The 25431-nt window shown below is 43.0% G+C and overlaps 1 protein-coding gene across 4 annotated transcripts in view; it reads left to right on the plus strand.

Moving 5' to 3' along the window:
* The window catches only part of ITGA8 (integrin subunit alpha 8), a 172949-nt gene that overhangs the window by 128460 nt on the left and 19058 nt on the right, over positions 1–25431 (plus strand). For all 4 annotated transcript variants that reach the window (XM_058297921.2, XM_058297922.2, XM_058297924.2 and 1 more), the window contains 2 exons: positions 570–698; positions 25311–25424. In XM_058297921.2, the coding sequence (XP_058153904.1) occupies positions 570–698; positions 25311–25424 (243 nt within the window). The remainder of the gene's footprint in view (positions 1–569; positions 699–25310; positions 25425–25431) is intronic.

Genomic DNA, 25431 nt, shown 5'->3' on the forward strand with positions numbered 1-25431 from the left:
AGAATCTTAACAGGTTACTATGTCTGGTTTATTGGAATTCCCAAATGTTTATTCAACCATCAGACATACCCAGCTTGGACCCTGAGATGAAAACCATAAGTTCTAGAACACTTGAAAACAAGTTCAGGACTGAAAATCCTGTTCCAACGCAGTATTCCTGTACAGGCTTTGGAGAAGCTGCCTTTGCAAAGAAGCTGCTCTCTCTTGAGGGTGCCACAGTGGTCCTGAATCCCACCAGGCCATCCCTGGGATCTGCCACCCATGCAACATGCTCAGTCAGTCACCCCCACTATATCACGAGGGAATACTGAAGCAGTGATCCGTGCCTGAAACACCACTTCACATATGCTGTCCCTTCTCACAGAGAATTGCTTCTGCTTAAAGTCCTTACAGGACAAAGTCCCAGGAATGTGGTCCTCATACCACAGGAATTCCAATAATTGGCTTAAAGGCTTTGTTCTCATTTTGCTGGAAAACCAGAATGCGAATCATATTCAATTGGAAAAAAAGTTTCATAGGTGACAAATACTGATGTAGCAGTGTGGGTTCCTCCTTGTTTCTCTTTGCAGCCTGCAGCCTCCCGTGAGGATACCCCTGAGCTCAGTGCCTTTCTGCGGAACTCCACCATTCCTCACCTTGTCAGGAGGAGGCACGTGCCGGAGGTGGGACCGTACAGACAGCGCCCTGCGAAAGTTCTGGTGAGCCGCCGCTGGGTGCGCAGTACTGCGCCTTCGGGAAGGGGTGGGCAGAGAGCCCCCAGGCAGACAGCTCACTTCATGCTTCCCAGCCCTCCCTCGCTCAGATGAACCTAGTGTGTTTACAGGCAGTGCACACCGTGAGCATGAAAGAGCTTCTCTATGAGGAATATTTGCCACATAACGTTTTCCCTCTTCTAACCTACCATGGAGGCTACCAGAGAAATGATGAAAACATAACCAGAACCTTCTGTCTGAGCCATCTGTGGACCCTGAGTGGTAAGGTTTGAAGTGTCTGGACAAGGCTACCTGTCATTTGGGCTGTGGCCCTGTCCCCTTGCTTGTCCAGGAGAGACAAGCACAGTGTGTTCAGGTTTCCTGGGCCAAGGCCATCATGGGTCTGAGCAGCAGGTTCTGTGGTCACTCTGGTCTGGGCTGCAGCACCCTGTCCCAGTCTCTCACTCACTCCAGCGCTGTTTCTGGGGCTTTATCTGATCACATGAGTACTTCCCGTCTTCCCAGGCCACTCAGAAGGGGCACAGGGCAGGGCAAGGCTCTGCCCATCTGTGCCCCATGCATGCCCGGCAGCAGGGCCACAGAGCCTTCAGGACCAGGCTGGGGCCTGGGGTGGGCTCAGGGCAAAAGAGCAGTCAGAGGCTTGGCTCTGTGCCAGACACTGAATCAAAAGCCACGAAGCCAGAGGAAAGGACTGTGGGCCTACGGCAGAGTAGGAAGCTCCAGGAATCAGACCCTCCACAGGGACAGCTACTGAACTGGCAAGAACTGGCTGAATCAACTATTTTGGAATTCAGGTCAGGTGGAGTACTCACAGCATCCAAGAATACCTGCAGGAAAAGGCTGGTAAGTTGCAGTAAATACTGGTGAAGTTCACCCTGTGCGTGGTGGCTGCTGGCCCGCAAGTGGGGACTGTGGGCTCGGCTCCTGGGGCCGCTTGCTGGTGCCGGTGCTGGCCGTGGGCCTCCCACATCCCTGGGGGAGGGGAGGAGGTGTGGTCTGACGGCTGACCACTGCTCCTGACCACCTGCTGCCCAGCACTGGGGCACCAGCTCTGCAGGGCCCATGGCTCCACCGCCCCCTCACAGGAGTCTTCAAGAGCCGGTCACACTTCTGTCCTTCTCCTTTCTCTTTTTTTCCTTTCCATTCCCTGTTTGTGAGCAAAAATAGTTTGGAAAAGGCACATGTGATGGCTCCAGACCTAATAGAGAGGGGAAAAAAGCAGAAATCCCAGAGGATTGAGAATTTGATTTCCAGATTTACAACATTAATATTCAGAATGTCCAATACTCAACAAAAAAATTCCATAAAACAAAAAATTATGAGAAAAAAAAAGGATTTGCCAGAAACCATCTCTGAGGAAGCGCATGCATTGGAGCTATTAATCAAAGACTTTAAGTCAGACATCTTAAATATGTTCAGTGAGCTAAAGGAACCCATATACAAAGAACAAGGAAATTAAGAAAATATTCTGTGAACAAAATAGAAATTATAAAAGGAAAGCTGATGGAAACTTTAGAGTTGTAAAGTACAATAATTAGGGAAACGGACTTTGGCCCAGTGGTTAGGGCGTCCGTCTACCACATGGGAGGTCCGCGGTTCAAGCCCCGGGCCTCCTTGACCCGTGTGGAGCTGGCCATGCGCAGTGCTGATGCGCGCAAGGAGTGCTGTGCCACGCAAGGGTGTCCCCCGCGTGAGAGCCCCACGCGCAAGGAGTGTGCCCGTGAGGAAAGCCGCCCAGCGTGAAAAGAAAGAGCAGCCTGCCCAGGAATGGCGCCGCCCACACTTCCAGTGCCGCTGACGACAACAGAGGCGGACAAAGAAACAAGACGCAGCAGATAGACACCAAGAGCAGACAACCAGGGGAGGGGGGGAAATTAAATAAATAAATAAATCTTTCAAAAAAAAAAAAAATAAAGTACAATAATTGAAATGAAAAACTTACTAGAGGAATTCAGTAGCAGATTTCAGCAGACAGAAGAAAGTGCCAGCAAACTTGAAGACAAGACAGTAGCAATTACCCAGTGTGAGAAGTAGAAGGGGAAAAAATTGAAGAGAAATTACAGAGCCCAAGGGACCAGTGGGTCATTGTCAAGTGTAACAACATACATCTCTTTAGAGTCCCTGGAGGATGAGAGAAGGGAGCAGAAAAACTATTTGAAGAAATAATGACCAAATCCATCCCAAATCTGATGAAAAACATGAATATACACATTCAGGAAACTAACAAACTCAGAGCAGGATAGTCTGTAAGAAATCTACAACAAGAAACATTGTAATAAAATTATCAAAATCCAAGGATGAAGAAAGAATTTTGAAAGTAACAAGAGAGAAGAGACTTGTCACAGAAAAGGGACCCTCAGTGAAATTAGCAGCAGATTTCTTATCAGAAACCATGGAGGCCAGAAGATAGTAGAATGACAGATCAAAAATCCTTACAGAGAAACAACAACAACAACTGTTGAACAAGAATTCTATATCAGACAAAAGTATCTTTCAGAAACAAAGGCAAAATTTAGATATTTACAGGAAACAAAAGTTGAAAGTATTCATTACCAGAAGAACTGCCTGACAAGAAATGCTAATGGGAATCCGTTAGGCTGAAATAAAAGGACACTAGACAGTAGCTCAAAACCATAGAAGAAATAAAGAACATTGGTAAGGATAACTGCATAGATGAATATAAAATCCTGTATTAGGGTGTTTTGGATTTGTAACTGCTTTTTAGCTCATTTGACTTAGAATGCAAATGTGTGAAATAATAATTTATGTTAATGAATATATAGTGTATAAAGACATAATTTGAGAAAATGATAATATACAGGCGGAAGGATGGAAATATATAGAAGTAGATCATTTGTATACTATGAACTAGGTTGGTATTATCCAAACTAGGTTGTTATTAGTTTAAGATGTTAATTTTGTAATTAAAAATTTAACTAATAAGAAAATAATTAGAAAATATAGAGAAAAGGAAAGAGCAAGGGAATCAAAATTGTACATTAAAAAAGACAACTAAATACAAAAAAAAGAGACAATAATGGAGTAATTGATGAACAAATATAAGACATACAGAAATCAAATAGCTAAATAGCAGAAGTAAATTCTTCTCAGTTATTATCTGCAGTATAAATAGATTAAACTCTAATTAAAAGAGAGAGATTGGCAGATTTAATGGAACACATGATCCATCTATATGCTGTCTTACAAGACACTCACTTCAGATAAAAAGACACAAAGAGGTTGAAAGTAATTGTGATGGTTTTAAGCCATATGTACCCCAGAAAAGTCTGTTCTTAAAGTCAATCCATTCCTGTGGGTGTAGACCAATTGTAAGTAAGCCCTTTTGGTGAGCAGGAGCATAACTTAAGATGTGACTCATTTCATTCAGGTGGTAAGTTCTCAATTTGCCAAGGCATTTTATGGTATTTGCTTTCAGCAGCTTGGCAAGCGAAATCAGTAATGGAAAGTTAAGGCTTAAAGTGTACTGGGCTCCTATTTGGAATGATGCAAAGGTTTGGTACTGGATGATAGTGTTAGCACCACATTGTGAGCATAATTATCAGTACTGAAATATATATCTAAATGTGATTAAAAGAGGAAATGTTAGATTATATTTATGGCCACAGAATAAGGTTAAAGTTCATGGAACTACACTATACAAACAGTGAACTCTAAGTTAAACCATGGTCTATGTTATAAAAGTGTCCTATCAGCATTTGTAACAGATGTAACCAATCAATACAAGATCTTTATAATAGGGTGATATATAGGAATTCTTTATTTTATGCATGAATATTCTGTAAACCCACTTCTCTAATAAAAAAAGATATTCCACACAAATGGTAATGAAAAGAAAGCTGGGGTGGCTATATTATTGTCAGACAAAATAGATTATAAGTTAAAAAAGATTCCAAGAAACAAAAAAGGATATTATATATTTGTAAATCCAGCAAGAGGATATAGCAATTATAAACATACCTAACAACAGAACACTAAAATATATGAAGAATAATTTGAAAGAATTGAAGAGATAGATAGTTCTACAATATACTGTTTTCAGTTATGGGTAGAAGACCTAAATAGGAGATCAATGAGGACATAGAAAACTTGAACGAAACTCTAAAACAGTCCAGGGGCTCTTACCTTGTTTGTTCCACAGTCAAAAAATACTGTGTATTATTTAATAAATATATCACATCCTCACCAACAAGTCCCCACAAGAATAGTGTTTTCTTGCATTGTAATTCAAAATCCTATTAAAGAGCACATTAAAAAATAAGTAAGATCACAAATCAGCAAACCAACTTTACATATAAAGAAACTAGGAAAAGAAGAGTAAACTCAATTTAGCATAAAAAAGGGAATGGTAAAGATTGTAGCAGAGATAAATGAAAAATAGATAAACAAAAGAATGAAACCAAAAGTTTGTTCTTTTAAAAGATCAATAAAATAGACAAACTTCTAGTCAGACTGACAAAGGACAAAAGAGAGGGCACAAATAACTAAAATCAGGAATGAAAATGGGAACAATATTACTGACCTATCAAAAATAAAAAGGATTATAAAAGGGTACTATGAACAAGTATACACCAAAAATTTAGAAAACCTAGATGAAATGAATGAATTCCTAGGAAATATAAATTACTTACAATTTATTTTTACAAGAAGAAATAGAAAATATTAGCAGAACTCTAACAAGAGCTTGAATCAGTAATCAAAAATCACCCAAAAAAGAAACACCCAGGACCAGATGGCTTCACTGTTAATTCTACCCATTATTTAAAGTAGATTTAATACCAGTCCTTCTCAAATGCTTTTTTAAAAATAGAAGAGGAGGGGACACTTACTCTTTTTCCCCTTAACCCACCCTATTATTATTATTGTATCATTTATATATGAACATACATAAACCAAAAATGTATAGTAAAAGTTGTGAACTTACAAAGCAAACATGCACAAAGTCATACAGAGACCCTGTACATCAAATCACCACCAACACTTCACATTGCTATGAGACATTCGTTACAAATGATGAAATATCATCAAAATCTTACTACTGATTATATTCCTTATTTTACATTTGGTGTATTCTTCCCCCAGCCCACCCTATTATTATTTTTTAAATATATCTTTATGGTAGAAATTGTAAACTTACAAAACAATCATGCACGTGTGCAGAATTCCCATACAACTCCCTTCTATCAACACACCACACTGTGGTGGAACATTTGTTACAGATTATGAGATAATATTGTCAGACTATTACCAGGTCCATAGTGTACATTTGGCACACTTTTTCCCTACTCCCCCATTATCAACTGCGGCTGGGGCGGCTTGCACCCCGACGCTGACGGGGGGGTTTGGAGGGGTCAGCTGGCTGCAAAGGCGTCTGAGGCTGCGGCAGACAGCCTCAGAGGGGCTCTCAGGCGTGGAGGACGCGCGGCGAGGGGAGAAAGAATGCCGCGGAGACCAGGTCTGGTACGCAAGTCCGGTTTATTGCGGAAGGGGACATAGCTTTATAGGGTTAGGGACTGCGTGGAGGGATTTGATAGGTGTGGGCGGGTACTGCTTCCTGATAGGTGATTGTAAGTGGTTGCTAGGCAGAGGGCTGGCGGAGAGGTTTGGAATAGGGGAGGGGAAAGGGGGAGTGAGAGCTGGCCGGATGTTGGGCTAGGCGGGAGATAAAAAGGGGGAGGGCAGCACCGGCCAGCCGTTAGCAGCAAAGGCCTAGTCAGGCGTGGTCACCTTATCTAGGCCCAGTGGGCAGAAGCGGTATCACTTCTTGCTGCACCGTTTGCTACTGTGGCAAGCCGGGCGCCCTTCCTCCCACATTTCCCCCTTTGTTTTTATTAAGCTCCTCCGAAAAGCTTGATTTGAGGAGGGAGGGGGACTGTGCCTGTCTTAGGTCGGGATTGCGCCCAGCCGGGCAATGCCCGTGCCACACAGGTGGCCAGTCTTACCCGTCATGGGGAAGCGCGGCAGCAAAAGGCCGTGTCCCTGTCTTAGGTTGACTGGCGGGCCGATCCCGTTGCCCGTCATTGGCTAACCAGTCCAGCGCCTCGATGGAATGTTGGCGGCCTTAGATAAACAGGGCGGGGGAGGGGAAAGGGTAAGGGTAAGGGGTTAGGATGGGCAGTGAGAAGGGGTAGGGGCAGGGGAGCTGAGGCTTGGGTGCGTTGAGAGGCGGCTGGCCATTTGGGGAGGACGGCAATTAATGGAGACTCCTGGTGCGTCTTCGTCGGTGGTGCAGATTTGCTGGTACCGGACCTGGATGGGCTTACTAAGGACAGAGTTAACTTGATTTTTGACAAGCCGGACAATTTGCCTGATGATCCAGGGTCCTAGGGCTAATAGGAGGACAAGGGTGAGGAGCAGGCCTAGAAAGGGGAGAAAGTAAGAAAGGATTCCATTGGGCAGCCCCAGTGGCTGTGCCGGCAAGACCTAGAAGGGTGGCAATTGTGATGGCGGTGAAGACTTCCTGTTTCTGCTCGTGCTGCGGGGAGCAGAAGTGCTGCCAGGAGTCAAAGAATTGGTTATCAGTATAAAAGAGAACGCGGGGGGGGGGGGGGGGGGGGGGGGGGGGGGGCAGGGGGGGCAATGAGTATGAGCACACAGGTGTCGCTGGTGGAGTTAAGGGTTTGAACATTGAGACATGGAGTGAGGCCGGAGGAAGAACATAGCCATTTGGTATTATTAAGGGGAATTAGGAACTTAGCGGCTGCATTAGGGGTGTGAGTTAGGCTGCAGAGGGACTGCATGGAGGGGAGAATCTTGCCGCCGATTCTTATTATACAGAGTCCAGTCTGGGAAACTGATCGGAGGGTGAGTCCTCTTTTTGTTTGGTTCCAATTGCAAGAGGTACCAGTGGAGTCTGGGGAGGCGCGATAGGCGCCGTTGGTAGCTATGGCTTCATAGAAGGGAGCCGCGGCGGAGAAGCAGAGCCAGCAACGTTGTGTAAGGTTGGGCTGGGATAAGTTTAAGGAGATAAATGATGCGTTGAGGAGGGCTACAAGAGGGTTGGGGGGTGGCAGGGTTTGGCGGTGGGGAGGATACCTAGTGATGGAAGGATTTAAGGTGGTAGCGGGAGGAGAAGGAGAAACAGAGGAAGGAGGGGGAGGCCGTGTGTGGGGAGGATTGAGAACTTGATTTGGGCCCACGGCGGCGGATTGTGTGCGGATTGAATTTTTCTTTATAATGAAAAAGGCACCGTAATCATAGTTGTTCATGTAAAGTCGGGCTCCCCAGGTGCGGCCCTGTAGCCAGCCTGCATTTTCAGGGTTTTTGACAGTGAACGTAATGCTGCTCCAGTGACTTTTATCCTTAAAAGAAAGGGAGAGGTAGGGGTCCCTATTGGGAGCTCCCGACCATCCGTGGGCCATGGTTTTGCACCCCCAGGAGGGGCAGTAATAGTGCGCTGGGTCATAGCAGCCTCTGGCCGTGGAAGGACAAATATAGAAGCCTGAGACTTCATGATTATAGGGGCCGTCAAGGCCTGTAAGTGAGCTGTATCAACACCGGTGAGTCTTGTGTGTAACGTCTATGAGGGAACTGATGACAGGAAGGTTGGCAAGATTACATATGTGCACTGTGAAGGAGGGAGCACCCGCAGTAATGTTATTAGCGAGGAGCTTTTCCTGCTGCCAAAGAGAGAGTGTACAGTTAAAGGGCCGATGGCTTATACTAGCCTGGTCCGTAGTGGAGGGGAGCAGAGCTAACATGAAAAGCAGGAGAGAGTGTAGATTTTTAGGTTTTTTGTTTGAAGCTAAGGCGTGGACAGCAAGCTGTACTAGCTGTCCAAGGAGGAGGGTGTCATGAGCTAGGTCTGCGGCCATATTTAGCCTCTCCATCCGATGGGTGAGTGCTCTCATCATTTGTCGTTGGAACCTGCTGCTGGCTGGTGGCGGGTTAGACGTTTTTCCCGGGGATCCAGAGCGGCTGGGAGGCATTTTCTGGAAAGACACAAGCAAACCCTCTGCCTTGGGTGAGAAGGGGACTGGGTCCCTGCCAATTGTTTGTTTCTGGGTCCTTCCAAAACACCATCGGGGCAACTGTTGGTGCGTAGGAGGGGCCCCAATGCCTATGGAGGGGGGAAAGACCGTTTTTATCAAAGGAGAGGAGGTTTATGTGAATGAGGCAGGCAGTGATAATGTCGCCTGGTTGACTATGTGGGCGTAGATCCTTCTCTTATTGAATTTGCACTTTGAGCTGGCGGTGGATGCATTCTACTATAGCCTGCCCCTGGGGGTTGTATGGAATGCCGAAGTGGGGAGTAATGTTGTAGAGCTGGAGAAATGCAGCGAATGAGGAGCTGCGATACCTAGGCCTATTATCGGTTTTAACATCCCAAGGAACCCCGATGAATAAGATGGCTTGCCGCAATGCTTTAATGCAATGCTTGGCTGTTTCCCCCGGTAAGGGGACAGTGTAGCAAAGGTGAGAAAAGGTGTTGACTGTGACATGGACATACTTGAGGCGCCCAAATGATGGCACATGGGTGACGTCTATTTGCCATCGGGAGTTTGGCTCGAGGCCGCGGGGGTTGACCCCTTGTGGCTGCAACGGTCCAAGCGGCAAGAAGGGGGCGCATGTTTTACAGGCGCGCACCAAATGCTTGCATGTTTCCTTGGGGAGGCCCGGCAAAAGACGTTGAAGTGAGGCTGCTGAAAAGTGGAACTTAGAATGGAGAAGTTTGGCTTGATTGACCAAGTCTCCGACAGTGGCTATTGTATGGGTGGAGACGGTTTGGTCGGCAGCAGAATTACCCATGGCTAGAGGCCCGGGCAGCCCTGAATGGCTGCGAATATGAGAAATGTACTATGGCTGTGTGCGGAGCTTGAGCTCTCGCTGCAAGGCACGGAGTGCTTGATCAATGGGCGTGTCACGTGGAAAGAAAACAGCATGGGCAATAACTGAACAAACTTGCAGGGCGTACTATCAGTGAAGATGTTGACGGGCTCATTGCCATGGTGTTGGAAGGCAGTGAGGATGGCTAGTAGCTCGCCCACCTGAACCAATCCGGGATGGGTTTGGCAGTAAACGGTTGGCAAGTCACGGCTGGGAGAGTAGGCAATATAAGTAAACTTGGTCTTAGAGGCGTCCGTGAAGACAGTAGTGGAGTTGGAGAGAGGCTTGGAGCCAGGGAAAGGGTGGTATAGTGGGGAGAGGGGGAGCCTTGTGAGGCCCTGGAGCAACTTGTGTGTGGGGGGGGTAATGGCAGTTAAAGGTCCCGTGGAAGATTTCTAGAAGAATTTGAGCACAGGGGTTTTCGGAGAAAAGGGCAGTGGTGTGCTTATCAGTAAGGCATACATATTCAGAATCAGAGACAATATTCAAGGACTCTTAAAACATTTGTAAAACTTTAATGATGGCTCAAAGCTCTGTGCATTGAGCAGATGAATAAGGAGTTGGCTAAACCTGTTCTTTTTGGAAAGTAACACATGCTGTTTTTTTTTTATGCTGCTTTTTCATTACTATTACTATCAGTAAATACTGTACAAGATGGTTGGGCTATGCACATAGCCTTGAAAAGCACTGCAAAAGTTTATTGTTGGGTTCTTTACAGATAAAGGAATGCAGTTGGCTTGATTTGTCCAAGAAGACATTAAAGAAAGTCTTAGGAAGTTTTAAAACAAAGTGATAGCCATGTAACTGGACTTTAACTTTTTGCAACAAACTAGCAGTATTTGGGATTGCTGCATACTAGTGTTGTTACTTTAATCTATGGTAAGGGGTTGTTTTTGTGACATATACTCTTTTATAATAATTAAAACTATAATTAACCATATTGTACTGTTCTTTAATATTATGCTGAAATATTGGTAACTTTATACACTTTTAAACATTCATAGAAACCTTTTATCCATACGACTTTAATTAATAGAGGGTTTAAGGGAAGAAAAAGTTGTTAATTTTATAACACTGTAAAACACCTTTATTTAGCTTATAACATATTAAATGAACTTAATTATTACTTTAATTTTTCTTTCAAGGTAAAAGAACAAATCTCTTATAATTAGTTTGGAACAAAAGGCCACTGTTCAGGATTAGGTCTTGAGAAAGCAGTTTTGAACGTTATGTTCCTTTAAGAGATAAAGCTTTCTTTCTTGGAACACCGAGGAAAGGAAACGATAAGCACAAGAAACATTAGATAGACTTTCTTTGTATACTGACTGAGGATAAGAACTTTTATCAAAACAGATTAATGGTGAGAGGCCTTGAGAAAGAACAAAAATTTTCAACTTTGCATCAGCATACTACCTGACACCAAAGCCTGTAAAATTTTATAGATAGACCCATTAAATTTTATTTAACTTTAACTGTAAAAATTCTTTGTCCATTAATCTTCTGCAGTTTTAGCATTCACTCAGGTTTCGTCCTATACTCTACTTTTTCCAATAGTCAATTATTTTATTTCAGGACAAAATTATTTTCTGTTTCCTTAATAATAAAAACACATTCCATATAGCCTACATCAAAGTTATCAAGCAAACCTCTTATAACAATACTGTGAACATTAAACAAGCTTGTTGAAATAATGAACTTTTCTTTAAATACTTAGTAGCATGCAATATTGGCCATTTGTATAGAGCTCTTTTATAAATTTTTATTAATTTATATTTACCATCCGGAGGTATCAAAATATACACTGACATTGAACGAACAGACAAACACAGAACAATCACAACACAGTAACAGAAACATACAGTTTACAATTAATTCATAATTCTTAGTTTCTTAGTATAGCTGCTTTTAAATCCTCTGTTATATAGCACATTTTAGATTGTACCTTTCAAGATTTTCTCTGGAATCCATGCTGCCTGCAACACGAAAGCCTGTGCTCGGAAACATTCCTATCAGTTATCAGCAATCAGCTAAAATAACCTGAGCAGCAGTTAGGCAGACCATTAGCACACATTTTTGGATAATTACTGTAAGACTATAGTGAGACTTGAAGTTCAGGAGTAAACTATTGATTTACAACTGAAAATTTCTTTTTAAACCTTGATAAAATTTTTGTACTAATTTTAATATCTTGGTTAAAGAAGTCCAATTAGAATTAGCATGGAAATAAAACAGAACACCAATGTTGCCATGTTTTTCTCTCATACCAGTGGATTAATTATATCAGCCTTCACTAGCCCAGAGATACATTGTCATGTAGATAGTAGGGAGCTCAAAGAGTTGTGAAAAGGGGTGGGCGTTTGCTGGAACAGAGTTGATTGCCTTATAAGCTTGTGTGGATTTTCCGGCTTGTGGCTGGCCTTGTTGATAGGCGGGGCCAATTTCAGGTAGGTATCAGGGCCCGAGAGATTGGCAGTGAAAGCCAGGGGTTGAAGGGGACCAGTAGATCCCAGTAAGCCTGGAGTTGCCTGCCCGAAACTTTACATTGGTGGCAGGCTAGTAGGCCAGCAAGTGCTCTGACTTGCGGCGCTTGGCGGGAAGATAGACGCCCGCCCATTTTTCTGCCGGGGGCCGATAACGGGGGTCCTTACCTTGAGAGCGCGGCGAAGGGGTGGGAACGAGGTCCCACGGGGGTGAGGCAGTGGTCACGTCGGACCGGACTTGAACTGCCACCACGTTGGGCGCCAGTTGCGGCTGGGGCGGCTTGCACCCCGACGCTGACGGGGGGGTTTGGAGGGGTCAGCTGGCTGCAAAGGCGTCTGAGGCTGCGGCAGACAGCCTCAGAGGGGCTCTCAGGCGTGGAGGACGCGCGGCGAGGGGAGAAAGAATGCCGCGGAGACCAGGTCTGGTACGCAAGTCCGGTTTATTGCGGAAGGGGACATAGCTTTATAGGGTTAGGGACTGCGTGGAGGGATTTGATAGGTGCGGGCGGGTACTGCTTCCTGATAGGTGATTGTAAGTGGTTGCTAGGCAGAGGGCTGGCGGAGAGGTTTGGAATAGGGGAGGGGAAAGGGGGAGTGAGAGCTGGCCGGATGTTGGGCTAGGCGGGAGATAAAAAGGGGGAGGGCAGCACCGGCCAGCCGTTAGCAGCAAAGGCCTAGTCAGGCGTGGTCACCTTATCTAGGCCCAGTGGGCAGAAGCGGTATCACTTCTTGCTGCACCGTTTGCTACTGTGGCAAGCCGGGCGCCCTTCCTCCCACAATCAACACAGTACATCTTTGGCATAGATGCATGAATATTACATTATTACTATTAACCACAGTCCATAGGTTATTCCAGTTGTATTTTTCCCATGCTTCTCTACATTCCTACCACCCTGCAATAGTGATGTATTTCTGCTCTAGCTTGCAAAGGACACTCTTGAATCTGTACCATCAACCACAATTTCATCCACCTCTGCATTTACTGTGTTATTCAGTTCCTAGATTATCCTGTAGCTTTCTTACAATTGGCATTTACATCCCTAGGCTACCCTTTTCAGCCATATTCCAATTAACCAGCTGTTACTCACTATAATGTGTTATCTTCAACTCTATACATTTCCACACTTTTACAATAAAGTTAATTAAAACTTCTACATACATAAACATCAGTAGTCCTCCTCAAGCCTCCTCTTCTCTCCTTTAAGAGGCTACTTCCTATCACCAGGTCTTGAAGATATTTCCTTACATTTTCTTGTAGAAGCTTTATTGTTCTTGCTTTTATATTTAGTTTTTTATTCATTTTGAGTTAATTTTTGTATAACATGTGAGATAGGGGTCCTCATTTCTTTTTTTTTTTGCCTATGGATATCCAGTTCTCTCAGCACCATTTGTTGAATGTACTGTTCTGCCGAGCTGAGTGGGTCTGACAGGCTTGTCAAAAATCACTTGACCGTATATGTGAGGGTCTGTTTCTGAACCATTAATTTGGTTTCATTGGTCTGTGTGTCTGTCATTATGCCAGTACCATGCTGTTTTTATCACTGTAGCTAGGAAACATGATTTAAAATCCAGAAGTGAGAGTCCTCCAAATTTGCTTTTCTTTTTAAGATGTTTCTGGCTATTTAGGACCACTTAGCCTTCCAAATAAATTTGGTAATCATGTTTTCCCTTTATTTAAAAAGTCCTGGTGGGATTTTTATTGGGATTGCATTGAATCTGTATATCAGTTTGGGTAAAATTGACATCTTAATGATATTTAGTCTTCCAATCAATGAGCATGGAATGTTCTTCCAATTATTTAGGTCTTTTTAAATTTCATTTAACAATGAATTGTAGTTTTCTGAATACAAGTGCTTTACATTGTTGATTAATTTTATTCCTAAATACTTGATTCTTTTTGTCGCTATTGTAAATGGGAATTTTTTTTCTGGACTTCCTCCTCATTGCACATTACTAGTGTCTTTTAAAGTCTATTTCATCTAATATAAGTACAGCAATTCTAGCTTTTTTTTTTTTTTTTTTTTTTTGGTTACTGAATGTGTGGAATATCTTTTTCCAGACTTTCACTTTCTAATCTATTGGTATGCTTGGGCCTAAAGTGAATCTCTTGCAGATAACATAGAGGTTGCTCATATTTTCTTATCCATTCTGCCATTCTGTATCTTTCGATTGGAGAGTTTAATCTATTAACATTCAACATTATTGCTATAAAGGCATTTCTTATTTCACCCATTTTGACGTTGGTTTTATCATCATATTTTATTTTCACCACTTTTTTGAGACTTTTAGTTACTTTTACTTATATAATCTTCATTTCTAGACTCTCTTCCAAGCCTCTCTCTCCTGTCTTTTCTTTTTAGACTATAGCACACCTTTAGCATTTCCTGCAAAGCTAGTCTCTTGTTTAAAAACTCTCAATTTCTGTTTATCTGTGAATATTCTAAACTCACCCTCATTTTTAAAGGACAGTCTTGCTGGATATAAGACTCTCGACTGGAAGTTTTTCTCTTGCAGTATCTTAAATATATCACACCACTGTCTTCTTCCCTCCATGGCTTCTGATGAGAAATTGGCACTTAATCTTACTAGGTATCCTTTATACGTTATTCATTGCTTTTCTCTTGCTGCTCTTAGAATTCTCTCTTTGTCTTTGGCATTTGACATTCTAATGAGTATGTGTCTTGTAATTGGTCTATTTGGATTTTTTTGGATGGGAGGACATTGTACTTCTTGGACATAGATATCTATGTCCTTCAATAGAGTTTGGAAATTTTCTACCCTTTTTCCTTCTCTTCTCCTCTGGGATACTAATGACACATATGTTTATATGTCCTTTGCTGTCATTTAGTTCCCTGAGACCTTGTTCAATTTTTTCTATTCTTTTCTTCATCTGTTCTTTGGTATGTTCACTTTCAGAGGCCACTTCTTCAATTTCACCAATCTTTTCTTTCCATCCTCAAATCTGCTATTATGTATTTCAGTGTATTTTTTATTTATTGTGCCATCATTCCCATAAGAGCTGTTATTTTTCTATGTATGCTTTCAAATTATTCTTTGTGCTCATCCAGTGTCTTCTTAATATCCTAATCTCTTTAGCCATCTCATTGAATATATTAAGGAAATTTGTGTAAACATCTATGATTAGTTGTCTCAACTCCTTTATGTAACATGGAGGCTTATCTTTTCCTTTAACTGGACCGTATCTTCCTGTTTTTTGGTGTGGATTGTAATTTTTTGTTGGTGTCTTGGCATCTGGCTTACTAGATGTATTTATTCCGTGTGCATTTTTTCTTTAGTTTGGGGCTTTCTTGCCCTTTCTCCCTTGCTGGTTTTGTGGTTGGAACCAAGGATGTAGTTGGTACTGTAAGCTGTAGAGGCTCAAGTGCCTGCATGAAGCTTCTCCCACCTTTCCCTTTTGCCAGGGTTAGGGACAGAGCCACAGCAGTGTGTAATATGGCTGTAATAATTCAAGGCATGCAGGCCTAGACTCTAGTTGCCCAGAGAGACTTATGAAGCTTCATGCCCTTCCTCCCCTGCCTGGGGTGGGGATGGAGCTGCAGGTATGGGCAGTAATCTATGCCATGTAGGTCCACGATGACCCTAGTAGCCTTCTAACTATTCAATCTGTGCCAGCTGAATGTACCTGCAGTTACCCAGAGAGGCTGGTGCATGCCTGCCAGCTTCCTCCCTGCTAGAGGCAGGACTGAAGCCTAGGCTAGGGCTGCAGTACAATCTGGGTGGAAAGAAGCTAGTCCCTAACTGGATTTTCAGTCATCCTGGCTTCCCCTAATGCTGGGGGCAGAGTCAAAATGGCAGCTACCAAACTCTTTCTGACTTGGACAGGTTCAAACTTTAGTTGTTCCTAGGTTATACTTTAGCCAGCCAAATTTACTAATTAGTAGCTGAAGTTGGTGGCCAACTGTCTCTCCCTCCCCTGTTTTTGGGAAATGAAGTTTCTGATACTAGCTGCAGAATAGCTCCTGAGGCAGCTTACACTGCCAGGGTAGGATGATCACCAGCCTCTGTGGGGTGGCCTGTATTGTCCCAGAGAGGCTGGCATAGCTCCCCCACCTTCCTCCCTGCCAGATGTGGGGCTGGGGCTTAGGCTAGAACTGCAGTCCATTCTGGATGGAAAGAAGCCAATCCTACTAGTGCTGTGATTTTCAGTCAACCCTACTTCCCCTTGTGCTGGGAGCAGAGTTAGAATGGAAGCTACTGGCCTCTTTCTAACTTGGACAGGGTCAAATTTTAGCCATTCTTAGGATTATATTTTAGCCCACTGGATTTTCTAATCAGTAGCTTAAGTTGGTGCCCAATTGTCTCTTTCTCCCACCATTTTTGGGAAGGAAATTCCAGCCATGGAATAGCTCCCAAGGCAGCCTGTGCCACAGTGGAGGATGGATACCAGCCTCTGTGACGTAGAGTGCTCTATTTATGAATCTTTTCTGCGGATGGGCAGTCTCTTCCTTTGATTCTTTCAAGGATGTTGCAGGATGCTCCTTTGGTTTCCTGCAGCCCAAAACAGGTGCTTTAGATAGCCATGAGTGATTACTAACTGCCCTGTAGCATGAGTGACCCTAGGAGTGCCTTACTCTGCCGCCATTTTGCTGCTTGTCTCTTCTAACTCATTTTTTGGGGTCTGCATTACTCTTATACCAAAGTCAGATAAAAACAGCAGAATTAATGAATATTACAGATCAATATCCTTTAGGAATATTGGTGCAGACATCCTCACCAAAATACTGGCAAACAGAATCTTATGATATATTTAAAGGAGTATGTGCCAAAACCAAGTGGGATTTATTCTAGGAATGCAAGGATGGTTCAATATAAGAAAATTAATCAAATTAACACCACATTAATAGAATGAAAGAAAATCACATGATTATTTCAACTGATGCAGAAAAGGCCTTCATGAAAACTCAGAAAATTAGGAATAGAAGGGAACTGTCTCAACATAAAAAAGAGCATGTATGAAAAACCTACAGCAAACATGCTCAATAGTGAAAGACTGAAGCTTTATGTCTAAGATCAGGGGCAAGATAAGGATGCCCATTGTCACCACTGTTATTAAACATTTTACTGGAATTTCTTGCCTTAACAATCAGGCAAGACAAAGAAATAAAAGGTATCCAACATGGAAAGGAAAAAGTGAAATTATTCCTACTCACAGATGACATGATACTATATGTAGAAAACCCCAAAGAAAACACAAGAAATCTACTAGAACTAATAAACAAATTCAGCAGAGCTGTGCAATACAAGAGAAACAAACGTAAGTCAGCTCGGGTTCTATACACTGGTAATGATCAATCTTTAAAAGAAATCAAGAAAACAAATTCCACTTAAAATAGCATCTAAAAGAATAAAATACTAAGGAATAGATTTAAAGGAGAGTAAAGATTTGTATGCTGAAAACTACAAAATAATTCTGAAAGAAGTTAAAGAGGACCTAAAAAAAATGGACTTGCATCCCATATTCATGGACTGGAAGACTTAATATTATTAAAATATCAATTCTGCCTAATGATCTATGTATCAGTTCAATCCCTATAGATATTCTTTACAGAAATCTCTTTATAGAAATGGAAAAGTTGAAACCCAAAGTCATATAGAATTTCAATGGACCCTGAATAGACCAAAACGGTCATGAAAAAAGAAGAACAAAGTTGAAAAACTCACGTTTTTTTATTTCAAAATGTACTACAGAGCCATGGTGATTAATATAGTGTGATAAGGATAGCATATAGACCAATGAAATAGAATTGAGAATCTAGAAATAGTCCCAAATATCTTTAGCTTACTGATTTTCAACAGAGGCATCAGTTTATTTTTGGCATGGGTGCCAAATTCACCTGCTAGGGAAAGAATAGTTTAATAAGTAGCATTGAAACAACTGAAAATCCACATGCCAAAGAATGAATTTAGACCCCTACCTCTCACCATATACAAAAATTAATTCAAAATCAATAAAAAAACCTAAATATAAGCCAAAACTATAAAACATTCACAAAAAGTTATAGGGAAATATCTTGAACACCTCATATTCAGCATTGGAATCAGATTTTATGCCAAAATCATGGGTAATCGAAGAAAAAATAGATTAATTGGACTTCATCAAAATTTAAAAATTTTGTACATCAAAGGTCAATATCAGATAGTGACGTGCAAATTAAAGAATGGGAGAAAATATTTGGAAACTATATAACTTAAAAGGGTTTAATATCCAGAATATATAAAGAACTTCTACAACAACTCCAAAACAAAAAGAAAAACAACCCAACTGAAAAATGGGCCAAGGATTTGAATAGATATTTTTCCAAGGAAGATATTCCAATGGCTGTTAATGTATGAAAATATGTTTAATATCATTAGGCATTAGATAAATGTAATTCAAAACTACAGTGAGAAACCACCTCACACTCAATAGGATGGGGTGTTATTATTAAGAACAGAAAATAATATGTATTGATGAGGATGCAGAGAATTTCGAACCCTCATATATTGTTGGTGGAAATGTAAAATGGTTGAAAACAGTGTTTTAGTTTCCTAGCTGCTACGAAAAGCACCATGCAATGGGAATTTATTGGTTCACAATTTTGAGGATAGGCTCAATCCAAAATCAAGCTGTCAGCAATGATTTCTCCCAGAGGACTGTGTGATTCTAGTGCTGGCTTCCAGCAATCTTTGGTCTTCTGGGCTTTTCTGTCACATGGCAGCATCTTCTCCCTTCTCTTCCTGATTCGATTGACTCCCAGCTGCTTCACTTGGTTTCTGTTGACTCCCTTCTGTTTGGACTTTCTCTCTGCTTACGAAGGACTCCAGCAATCTGGAGTAAGTCCAACCTGATTCAGTTGGGCCACACTTTAACTGAAGTAGCATTTTGAAAAGATCCCATTTACAATGCAAGACCACAAACATGTCCAAACATTCAATTGCCCACAATTGTTCAGCAGTTCTTCAGAAAATTAAACAGAATTACCATATGACCCAGAAATTCCACTTCTAGGTATTTGTGCCAAGAATTGAAAGCAGGGACTTGATTTTACATCAGTGTTCATTGCAGCATTATTTGCAATAATGACAAGATGGAAGCAACCCAAGTGTCCATCAATGGAATGATGGATAAAAAAGTGTGATTTATCCATATAATGGAATATTATTCAACCATAAAAAGAAATAAAGTTCTGATACATGCTATGACATAGATAAACCTTGAAGACAACATGTTATGTGAAATAAGCCAGACATAAACCTACAAATATTGTATAGTTTCTCTTCTGGGGAATAGTTAGAATAAGCAAACTCATCAAGACAAAAAGTAGACTAGTGATTGCTAGGGAAAGGAGAAATGGGGAGTTATTGGTTAGTGAAGATGGGTTTCTATTTGGGATAATGAAAATGTTCTGGAAATAGAAAGAGGTAGAAGTTACACAATATTGGCAGTGTACTTAATGCCATAGAATTGTTCACTAAAAATTTGTCAAAATGATTTTTATGTCATGTATATTTTACCACACACACAAATAAAAAGTTTAGAAAAAATGCCATGAAGACAGAACAAGAGTCCCCAGTCCACATCCCCTGGCCAGAGACTGTGGCTCTGGCCGCGCCCACCCACCTGGGAGATGCTCAGGTGCTCGTGGCGTGGAGCCTGTTCCTTGCTGGGTGGGTGCGGGGACCACAGAGCGATGAGCTCATCCAGCACCACTGGGAGCTTCTGGAACCTTCCCCAAGTGGACTCAACATGCATCTGCTCTGAGCCTGCCCCCAATCCTGATGCTCTTGATCCTAAACTCGATTCTAAGGAACTGATGTCTGGAAAGCAGCTTAGAGGCCGGCATCAGTAGTGACTGTGTTTGCAGAGTCAGGGCGGTGTGCAGGGCTGCTTCTGGACGCAGAGTCCCTCCAGCCAGCGGAAAGGCAGCTGCCATGATGGCAGCAAGTCTGGACACAAGGTCTGGGAAGTGTCAGCATAGCATTTGTGTCACTAAAAAGAGTGACGCTACCATGTTAAATTCTCACAATTTAAAAACCAAAGGTTAAAAAGGACTTGCGAAAGATAACTTTAGAAAGAAGGTCTCTGAATATTAAACAAGTGTTTGGCCCATTAGCTAAAGCAGGAAATGGCCTGCGTAGAAATAGCATATCACCCTCTTGGCTGCATTAGTGGAAACTGCAGTGAGTGTGCACATGTGTGTGTTTGCATGTGTGTGTGTGTGTGTGTGCTGGTGTGCATGTGTTTAGGTGTTTGTGGGTGTGTTCACATGTGTGCTTGTGTGTTTGTGGATGTGTGTGGTGAGCATGCATATAGGTGCTTGTGTGTGCACATGTGTATATGTGTGTGACTGGATTGGGCTACATGTGTGATTGAGCATGTGCGGTGCATGCATGCACAGATACTTGTGCGTGCATGTGCACATGTATGTGATATGGCCATGTGGTTGTTCAGGTGTCTACATATGTGTGCTTGTGTATGGGTTTGTGTGTGTATGTGTATAGGTGCTTATGTGTGCACATACATGTGCTTGTGTGTGGGTATGTGTGTGCACATCTATAGGTGCTTTATGTGTGTGCATATGTGTGTATGTGTGTGTTAGGGGTATGTGTATGGTTGTGATTGTGGGTGAGTGTGCATGTTTAGAGGTACTTGCATGTGTGTTGGTGTATGGTTGTGCCTGTGTGTGCATGCCTGTGAGTGTGTGTGTGTGAGAGTGGATGTGTGTGCAGTTTTGTGTGGGTATGCATGTTGGTGTGCATGTGTATAGGTGCCTGTGTGTGCACACATCTGTGCATGTGTGTGTGTTTGTGGGGGGGGAGTGTGTGCACATTTCTTGAGCAGGCCGTGTGCAGACCTGCTCCTCGGGATCTGCGTCTCCCTCCTCTTGTCACCGGCAGCCTGGGCCCCGGGGAGCACCTCCAGGGTCCTGCCCGCCCCGGCCACCCCCGCAGTCCTTTCCCGGGGCCCCGTCTGAATCAGGTGCTGTGGAGGAGGCACCTGAGCCTTGAGGTGGGAGCTGGGGAACCCGAATGGGCTTCCCTTCCACCCCTGCTCTCCTGTACTTCACTGTGAGTTAACTTTTTCTAAAACAAAAGCCTAACAAAGTATAAAAATGCCTTTACTCCTAATAACTAATTTCAGTCCAATAAAGCAGGATAATGCCATATTAAATTAAACTTACTCCTGGGAATCCAGAATGTGCTACCATCACGTTACCGTTTTCTCATTCTTGTGAGTAGAGCTCCACCCAAAGAGCGGTGTGGGAGAGAAATAGATGCAAGCCCACTGCTGCGTCTGGTTGGTAACTTGCTGACAACCCTAACTGGTGATAGCAGCCCCAATGGGAAAGCCAGTGTCAGCCCGTGGGGGTGAGCCTTTGGGGCATCAAGAATCAAATATGTCTTAAATTTCCACCTCAGAATGTGTTTCCTGAACACATTGAGACACTGGGGCGAATAGCAAAAATTCTTTTGAAAATTATATGCATTTGTGTTCTAGGGTCAGATTTTTTCCTTCTGTCCTTTCTCATGAAATATTTTTGATGTAAGATAATGTTTGACTTTTGAATATCTTAGAAACTTCTTACTTGCAGATGAGGGCCAAGGCAATTTTTGACTTCCATATATGACTTTGTTAACTCATTTTATTCTCTTTCTCTCTTATTTGTTAAAAAATTGCAAACCCTGTGCCTCCCATGTCCTCAGATCAAAACAATTCTGGGTATAGAGTGATTATGCAACGTTTATTCTAAAATCAAAAGCTAAATAAGACCTCCTATGGCTTTTGTTTAGTTAAAAACAACCTACTGAATCACATTACTGATTAGGAATTTCAAAGTACAAAAAGCCAACATCCTGTGTTGGTATCATCATTTCCCATTTGAATAGGAAAACTTTGTATCTGTAATACTAAAATATCATTTCCCTCAACCTTAGAACATCCTCTCTTCTCTCACCAGAGGCCCCTGCTGTTCCATCATTATCACCCCATCTCCTCGCCAAGTTTGCTCTCTTCTCTTTCCCAGAAACCTTATCCTTCTTAGCCCCATTCCTCAGTTTGAGACTATTGGTCAATTCCTGAAACTTTCACATCCCATGGCTTCCCCCAAAACATTCCCTACTGGTCCTCTTTCTACTCTTTGACCTGTCTTGTCTTAGAAGTTTCTTTGGATTTCTCTTATGCTCTGCATTCCACGAACAGACCCTCCTCATCTCAGCCAGCAAGTTTTCTCCTCCTGGGAGATTCCTGGCATGGTGCCCCCAGCATTCCTGCTACTCTAGCCCTACGTTGCCACAATCTAGACCCAAAGAACTCCCTGTGTGTCTACCTGGATATCCGCAGCCTCCCCAGCCCTAAGTCCAAGACTGTGTTTCAGCTGCTCCCCCAAATGCACTGCTTCTCTGGAATTCCCAATCCACCTAGTTTCCCAAGCCAGAGAGCTTTCTCTACCACCCACCCAGTTCCTCAACCCCACCTCTAAAACCACTGGTTTATCATTACATTTTGTGCATTTGTCCTTTAGCTCTTGTAGAAAGTAAAAAGTGGAGTTACAGACCGCAGATGCCAAGCACCGGCATTTGCATTTGCCCCTGTCATCACCCTCACCAGAGAGCCTTACTTCTTCATGCAGCTTTGATGGATCGCCCGGTGTCCTTTCCTTTCAGCTTGCTGACTGTCTTTAGCATCTCCTATAGGGCTGCCTGCCGTTAACAAGCTTGGCTTCTGTCCATTGGGGAATGTCTTCATCTCTTTCTCTTATTTGAAAAACAGTTTTGCCATGTGTAGAGTTCTTGGGTGGCAATGTTTTGTTTTCAGCACTTTAAACATGTCTTCCCACTGCCTCCAGCATTTAATCTTATTGAGGCTCCCTTGTATGTGACATGTTGCTTCTCTCTTGTGGCTTTCAAAATTCTCTTTTTATCTTTGGCATTTGATTATTTGATTGTAGTATGTCATAGTGTGAATCTATTTGGCTTTATCCTGTTTGGAGTTCTTTGAGCATCTTGGATGTGTATATTCATATCTTTTATTAAATTTGTGAAGTTTTCAGCCATTATTTCTTTGAATATTCTCTCTGTCCCTTTCTCATTTTCTTCTGCCTCGGGGACTCCAAAATGCATATGTATGCCTGATGGTGTCCTCAGGCTCCATTCACTTTTCTTCATTCTTTTTTTGCTTCTCAGATTTGATGATTTCAATTCTCTTATCCTCAGGTTCACTGATACCTTTATTCTACCAGCTCCAATCAGCCTTTGAACCCAACTAGGGAATTTTAAATTTCTGTTACTAAGATTTTCACCTCTGTTTGGTTTCCTTAATAAGTTTCCATCTCTCTAATGATTTTTTCTTGGTGCTTATCTTTCATTTTCCTGATTTTCTTTAGTTCTTCATCCATGTTTTCCTTTAGCCCTTTGAGCATATTTAGGATGATTTTAAAAAGTCTTTGTTCCAGCTCTGATTCTCCTCTTTGGTGGTTTCTGAGGCTTTGATCTTCTTTGCCTGGGCCATTGCTTCCTGTTTCTTTGTAATGTTCCGTAATCTTTCATTGGATCCTGGACATTTTGCTGTTAATAGTGTGTTATCACTGGAATTTAGACTCTTGAGTCTTCTGTCCCTTAACCTTGCATCTAGCTAGTGATATGAAAGAGCTTTCCTTGAATGCCAGGAAATTTTAAAAAGGGAAAAAGGAAGCACCTTTATGCCTTGCCTAGTCTTTGCATAGTGACCTGTGTGCATGCTCTCCTTTCAGCATATGCATCTGGCCTTGGGCATGTGTGGAGGGCCTTAGGAATCCCCTATATACAGATACAAATGTCCCTCTTCCCCAGGAACAGCTCCTCAAGGCCCAGGCTCTGCAGTGTCTGTCTGTCCTACAGCCCCAGGCAGCCCCTTGACTGCTCTCCCACGATAGAAAAGCTTGGCAAACTCTCTTCTACTCACAGGGCAGTTCTGATGGCGAGCCTCTTGGCCACCACCAGTCAGATTGGGTGGACGCACTAGCTCCAGGCCGTACAAGGGGTTACTCTGCTCTCCAGAAGTGGGACCAAGAACCATCCCGGGAGCATGGGCCGCTCCACATCCAGCCAGGGAGGCAGGGCGCAGCAGGGACCCAGCCTTTGCCTTGACTCAACACTTGCCTGTTACTGCAGTCCTTGACGTGTGTTCCGGAGCCTTGAGAAAGGTGTTTTGCCAGTTCTTGTTGATTGTTCAAAGCTTCTGTGGGGGGCAGAGCCCAGCAGTGCCCTACCCTGCTGTCTTGGTTGGGGCAGGACCGACAGCTTGGTTTTTATGGAATTCTGAGGTTGTTCTCAAGGAAGGTTCCTATGGCAATAAGTTCTCCAGGTCGTTGCCTGGTGTGTCAATGTTGTAAATGCACAGTGCCTCATCGGTGACTTTGCATGACGTCCAGTGGACTGGCTGCACTGAGCACCCAGAAGGTGCCAGTGCTCAGCGCCGTGATGTGGCCGAGGGTACAATAGCCTCAGGCTGCGTGGGAGGGCAGCTAGAAAGGCAGCCAGCGTGGACCGTGAGGGGCGTGTGTCTCTATGCTGGAAAGAGGCTCGATGTGTAACGTGCCATCACAACGAACACTTCCCAGGGCATGCATCTCACGTGTTCAAGGTACCCTGCTATGCGTTGGGCTACCCTAGCAATTGTTTTAGAGCCTGATGAATGCACAAAATGCTTTACCACCAGGAGGGGCGGCAGACAGGGCAGTGCCAGGGCCTAGCGCCTGGTCCACGCCTGGGGTTGCTGGGATGGCACTCAGCAGCTGAGGGCCCAGAAGCAGCGTCTTCCGAGTTCTGGGCACACAAGGCAGAGCCATCTGGTAGCTGCCTATAGGAGACTGCGTCAAAGTCCTCAGGAAAGAGCTGACCGTTTATGTACTATTTTTAAAAAATGTCTGTTCTTTATTTACAAACAAACAAAAAACCTTTTCTGACACAAAACAAATGTGCTCATTGTAAGAAATTTATACATTACAGAAATAGGTCATATAGAAAATGGAAGTTCCCTAGAATCCAACGTTCTTGAGGCAATAGTGATGAAGTTTCATGAAAGTTTATGTGCTATTTTACCTCTCAGCTACCATAAGTTGAGACAATGTTGCTACCCAACCATGTTTTTTCTTAGTTGTTTCCAAATTTATTTGTTCTATATTTAAATTAGTAACACTGATTAGGAAATGGCTTCTGAAGAAATAAAATGTAAATATTGCTGCTTCCAAATGTGGGTTAAAGACGCTGCCTTGCCCCACGGCTGTTTTCACAGAACTGCACGAACACCGAGTGCCTGCGCATCTCCTGCACGGTGGGACGGCTGGACAGTGGGCAAAGCGCTGTCCTCAAGGTCCGGTCGAGACTGTGGGCCCGAACCTTCCTCCAGGTGAGAG

This window comes from Dasypus novemcinctus, chromosome 5 (genome assembly GCF_030445035.2).
Source record: "Dasypus novemcinctus isolate mDasNov1 chromosome 5, mDasNov1.1.hap2, whole genome shotgun sequence".
Lineage (NCBI taxonomy): Eukaryota > Metazoa > Chordata > Mammalia > Cingulata > Dasypodidae > Dasypus > Dasypus novemcinctus.